Source organism: Galleria mellonella, unplaced genomic scaffold (genome assembly GCF_026898425.1).
Source record: "Galleria mellonella isolate WM207_F2 unplaced genomic scaffold, CSIRO_AGI_GalMel_v1 utg132, whole genome shotgun sequence".
NCBI lineage: Eukaryota > Metazoa > Arthropoda > Insecta > Lepidoptera > Pyralidae > Galleria > Galleria mellonella.
In genome coordinates, this window is record NW_026441989.1 from 6,349,760 (window position 1) to 6,356,284 (window position 6,525).

The following is a 6,525-nucleotide window of genomic DNA, read 5'->3' on the forward strand; positions in this document are numbered from 1 at the left end:
CAAAATAAATTAATTCTTATTAATTTCACAGGTAACTCTAAAAAAATATATTTAAATCAATAATTATGAATGGAATTAATAAACAAAATAATTTAATAAGAAATTAAATTTGTATAAACTTTTATAATATTATTATTTTTAATTTAATTGAAATAAATTTATTAAAGTGGATTCAATATGAACCATATGACGTAGCTGATTGTTTGAAACAATATCCGGAAGTAGCCGCAAGCAAGGATAGCATCCTTCTAATCAGGAGACCACCTCGTATCTAACTACCTTAATTGTTGGCTAAAGTTCGTCGTCGGTCGGTTTTCAACTTCAAATATTCGAGTTTTATTCATCGTAATTGTAACCAAATACATAAAATAGGTACGAATCCACCTAATTTATAACTTTATTCATGTTTATAGCTACTGATTTGTGTGATTTTTTTAAATATTTAACAATTGGAGTGTTTTTTTCTTTTCTTTATAAAGATTTTAGTTTTTTTTTTTTATAAGACAGAGCAAACGAGCATGCGGCTCACCTGATGGTAAGTGACTGCCACTGCTCATGGTTACCCACAACAGCAGGTGTGTTGCCGGCCTTTTTAAAAGACCACCATTCATCCAGATGCTTGCAATGGAACTTTAGTTTGTGGCAGTTTGTACTGTGGTGTTTATGAAGGAGTCATTTGAGTTTTGAAATTATTTATGACATATGTAAATAATTATAATACAGTATGACTCATGATAGTCATTATTCAACTACGTAGTTATGCGCGCCTTGTGCTCCCGGCATAGAATGGTTTATCCCTTTCTTTCCTGTGGGTGTCGTAAAAGGCGACTAAAGGAATTTAATGATCGAGGGATGGGCGACAGCGTTCCACTTTTAACATCACGAAAGTCTAACTGCAGTTGCTAACCCACCTGCCAAGCGTGGCAACTACTGGCAAAACCCTCCAATAGAGGGAGATCTATGTTCAGCAGTGGACAGTTAACGACTGATATGATGACGGGGATGAATGTAATTATAGTCCACTTAAGTTTATTTTTTCTCTCGTTCCTCAATGATTCCCTATACCTATAATATTTGTCGATTTATTCAAGTACATGATATTTCTACATTTCTATTGATAAATTATTCAATATATTTCCAAATTTGAAAAACATTGACTCAAGTTTAAGGATAGATAAAGGGAAAATTATAATTATATGGTTTTTGTGATTTAAGTAAACTTAAAGATTTCATTCTATTTTCTTAAAACGAGAACTGAATATTTTTTTTATGTATAAAATATAGTATTATCTGATTTCGTAGATATACGACGCACTTTCAGATATACAAGTACAGAAAATCATTAATGAAAAATATAAAAAAAATAATACAATTTAGAGTGAAGTCACAATGAAACAGCATGATTATTTCACGCTTATTAACTTTGTTCAAACGATATCTGTAATCGACAGTCTCAATTCATCGAGACAAGCGCAGCAATGGTTTTAAATGTATTGAATGCTATCTGTCGCCAGATGTCATTACCAGCATTGATCTCGGTGCGTGGTTACGAGTGACGTCAACTACCATTAATGCGGGATAACGCTAGGTCAAGCGTATTAATTACCAAAATGTACAGGTAGACAGTCTAGATGTTGGTTTAGGATTACAAAGCTTGCAAACCCATCTTCCCACTATTCATATACACCTCTACTTATGTGTAAAACTAACGCATAGGTACAAAAGCAATTCTGCCTAAATTATGTTAATTATACTACATACAACTATAGCAATTTAATTATTAGTAATTATACTTTGCTTTACCTGCTTCTTTCTTGAGCTGATCTTATCCTTTTGTGATTAAAATTGTGATTAAAAGGAACATACTACGTTTTGTACATCTACATTAGTGCGTGTACACGCGTCATTTTTATATTGATAGAAATTATTCTGTTTTTGTTGATATAATCTAGTATATATTACTTTATTATTTTGTATATATTATTAAATTAATACTAAATTGCATATAACAAATAATTACATATATTAAAAAATAAATTAAATTGTCAAACTATGGTTTACGGTTCTTTCACAGAGAAACATAGCTGGGCGGTTACACCAGGTCACTTGTTGACGTAAAAAATATTTTGACGAATTTGAATGATAATGAGAAATTATTTTCAACTTTTTAAGTTCTTTTTAAAATATAGATACCACGACGAATTATTATTTATATACAGTTAGGTTATCATTACGCTTTTGTTTAATAGAATTTATAACAGTAATGAATATATCGATATAACAGCGAGCAAATTATCGAAATGCAGTCAGGCTATATATTTATTATACTCGTATTTCATCAAAAGACACATAACTAAATCGTAATTTTCGCAATCATTGTATTTTGTATCATTACCCAATATTTTGCAAACAAATAGAAAGATATCACTGCAGGGCTTGTCATCAAATAATCCTTCTCTTATCATAACTACGCAATGTTCAGTTCCATTCAAGTTATCTGGTAAACCTTGACCCCAAAGGAGGTTTAAAATTGTTCCTCTAATAAGTTCGCCTAAAATAGATATGAAGTCGTGTTTTTAAATAGTTAATGTAATATTATAATCTTCACCTTTAAGATTAACATTTGAATGTATATATCTGTTGCGTATGTGTAAATATAGTATTGTAACTTCAACGATTGCCTACCTATTTGATTTGTTTATCTTTTCTGATTTTCCTTCAACAATTGTCAACTACATAACCTACGAAATTAAATTAGAAATACCTGTTATTGGCCATACTACTTTGTTATAAAATATTTGTTAATTTTATTTGTAAATTGCTGTTGGTTTTTTAAAATAATTAAATAAATATACATAATCTCCGCTAGCGAATTGATCATGTATTCCAACAAATATTGCAGTATAATGTGCTTTCATGTTACTGATCAGAAGTTATAAATATTCCATCTCTTCTAAATTGTCCGGTACGAAGAGGGACGTGCCTTCAACTTCGCAGATATGTCGCGCTTGGTGCCAGTTTGTAGCAAAGTCATGGACGCGATAGAATGTTTTGAATGATTGTGCCCACATATAGTCCATCCGGAATTTCTTTGCTAATATTTTATTTTAATTAACATATTGTCAATAGTATTATCCATTCAAATCAATTAATACTATTGTGTTATTGTTTATTTATTAAATAAATTACAGTACGAGTAGTAAAGCGTATTTCTAATCCTGTATTTGCCTTATTTCTATTGCTGTTATCAGCGACAAGCATAAAATCAGTATTGTACTGAAATATGGGTAAAAACTAACTAGATTTGCATCTGTAATAATTTTATGGCAGCCATTAATATTTCCAGTGTATAAAAAGCATTATTATTACTATTATTTAACCCTGTGCTGTTATGTAGTAACAAAGCCTTATATCATAAATCTTATCAGAATTATCAGTATAAAGATTTCTACCTAAGAGTATAAGTAAAACTCTAACATAAACACCTCAGTGGTTTGGTTCCAAATTCAATTGCTTGACATCCAGTTCCAATCGATCGCGTTCACAGATAGCTCAGTATCAGTTATTTTTCCGTGATTACAGGTTTGGCCGTCGGAGTGGCCCGCCCCACTTGGTCCTTCCCATACGCTTATTTGAATCTCTTTTCTAAAAGACTTCCTTTTCTGTGAGTGTCAGGTAATTATCTGTGTGGCATTCCAATTTTCCGATCGAACGGTTAATTCAGTTTAAATCTCTTCGTGTAATATGTACGGCTATAGGCAGTACCTAATCCTAGTCCCTCGGAACCAGTTCTCGAGTCGGGTAACTCGGGCGAATCGTCATAATATGGAGAGGGATTCTTTATTCACGTAAGTACGCAACTGAAATAAGTACATTTTGCTGTGTAAAATAAATAATAATTTTGAACGTAAGAAAATCAATATGAGGCTATTTCAGAATAAATTTTATCGACTGCCTAAAGACTTATCATAATCGGTTTGGTGTTGGGAAAGATGTTTGCAAACCAGAAAAATTGAAAATTATCATTTGTAGATAATTTAAGAGATTATTATTTATTTTGTTAAAGATATTGCTTAACGGGTTTATTTTTATATGACTTAAGAAATCGATTTGAAATGCTCTCCTAATAGCAATTTATTTTTAATTGAATTATTTTTGATATTTTAATAATTTTTTTGTCTTCCAGAGAATGAATTACTAGAATATAATAATTTTTTTTACTAACCACTACTTCTTATTAACCAATTGTATGAAATAATACATAAAAAAATTTAAATGGATAAAGTAGTTTTGTCTAAAACCCCAATTCCATCTCCATCGAATAAGAGCTTCATTTCAGTAAATAAAGTTCGGTGCCAACTCATCAGCCGCAGTGGGGCGGGATCTGATAAAAGTTGTCGGAAACTTTCTTTCGCGATATCGCCACCTTCGTCATGTAAATTGGACAAGTTGCGGCCTGAGCTGATGCTTGTTTCATTGGTAAATATAGATTAGCTCTTAATCTCACCACTTTTCGTACAAAATTGTTTCCAGATGAACGAACGGTTCAGTTCGGGTCGGGTCGTGAGGGTCGAGTGTCTTAACTTTAACAAGGTATTTACATACCTATGTACAAATGAGTTTATTTATTTAATTCAATGTAATGTAATGTAAATTAATATATTGTCTCTCTAAAATACATATTTGTACCATATAATAATGCGTAAAATCATTTACTTTATTTTTATTTTCATCTTTAGCTACTGATCTATATTTTTAATCTTCAACTGTTGTTAAAGATAAATATCAATAGCTAAACATAAGCCTTCTCTATATTTCATTATACATACATATTGAACTTCAAAATTTTTTATAAATTTTGAATATGTATGTACAATTTATTTTTTATTCGGTTTTCTCTACTGTCTTCTTAAATAGTCTAGTGTTTAAGAAAACACAGAAGGTACAAATGCTAGGAAAATGCAAGAATAATCTTTTATGCTTATTTGACTTGCTAATTGACATATTCGTATTAAGTCTATTGTGAATTATTTTATGTATTCTTCATGATTTTATAGCTTTTGTCCTAACATCGAAATTGTCTTTAGGGGATTCTAAGTTTTTATTGAAGCGGCTCAGATACAAAAAGTAAATAACTTCGATACTTTTATCCTTTTCAACCGGGTTAACCCGTAAACCATCTCAGTTTAAGGAGGCATTAAATCGCAACTCAAACAAGAACCGTTACAGTGAAGTTAACTCACATATTGCTTTGTGTCACGAACGTTAAAGCGAACAGTGGAGCTGGAGAGATGTGATGTCGGAGAGGGACGGCGCATGCTTAGGGTTGGTAGGTTGCAATATTGAAGTCCGTTTTGCAATGCAAACTCTAGGCACTGAATTTAAATATTTGGGCTGTATTTTTGTTGTGTAAAATAAACATTTGGAGCGCGATTCAGTTCTAAACTAAATACAGGAAAGTTATATTGAAATTATCGGGCGATAAATCAATATTATCTGGTATCTACAAATGGTAAAATAGGTTTATAATTCTAATGACAAAAAGTGGAAAACGCCACGTACAGATATACTGTATATTGAACAATAATATTATCATATCATCTATGGTAAATCTTATTATTTTATTCCTTTATTGCTCTTGAAATAGCAAATAAGTTGACAGTCCACCTGACGGAAAGCGGCAACCGTCGCTGATATACATAAAGAGTAAAAATAAAGTATGAATGAATGAATTTTATTGCAAAAAATGTGATACAATAAGGTCATATGGTAGTATTATAATGGTTTCACACATTTTGTCATTACTGACGTGCAACAGTCATTACATAAGTTATGACAAAACATTTTTTTTAATATGTAATAATATAATAAAATAACATGTAAAATTTTTAAACGCTAATTGCACAGATATAGTAATATAATAATAATTGCAATATAATTATACAGAAATGTCAAACTTTTATAATGTGTTAATATTTTATATTTTGTAAACATTCCTGGACACTATAGCAACACTTATTTCTTAGCCATTTATATAGTTCTTTTTTAAATTTATTACAATTTGAGTTTTTAAGATTTGTTGGCAGTTTGTTATATATTGTAACTGCCAACTGAATAACAATTTGAACTATATAAAGATGTTTTTATTCTTAGTAATACAAATTTACTACAATGTCTTCTAGTGTATTTACTAGGAAAGTCTTCTTTATTTTTGAACAAATCAAGTAACTTCCTAAGGATTCAATTCTGAAGAATAATCTTATTAATATAATAAAATTTTAATCAGAAGATATCTGTACATTTGAAATATTAAAAAAAAAAAGTTAAAAAAAAATAAAGATTATGGGACTTAATATGAATACTAACTGAGTAGGAGCTAAAACAATATTTTTTAGAAATTTTATTTCTCTTTTTGTATGTATGTTTGTTCCGGCATTAAGCAAGAACTATTGCACCAAATTGCTTTCGATTTTCAAAGTTATGTTCCTGAAGGTGATTTATTTAATTGTTTTTTCTACTCTTGAA

At 30.2% G+C, this 6,525-nt stretch overlaps 1 protein-coding gene across 1 annotated transcript; it reads right to left on the reverse strand.

Moving 5' to 3' along the window:
• Nucleotides 1–2,037: 2,037 nt before the first annotated feature.
• LOC113518021 (mannose-binding protein C-like) lies at nucleotides 2,038–5,318 on the reverse strand. Its single transcript, XM_052903082.1, is given in 5 exon segments — nucleotides 2,038–2,163; nucleotides 2,355–2,571; nucleotides 2,863–3,094; nucleotides 3,515–3,662; nucleotides 5,244–5,318. Coding segments are annotated over 5 exon segments (798 nt in total).
• Between the last annotated feature and the right edge of the window lie 1,207 nt (nucleotides 5,319–6,525).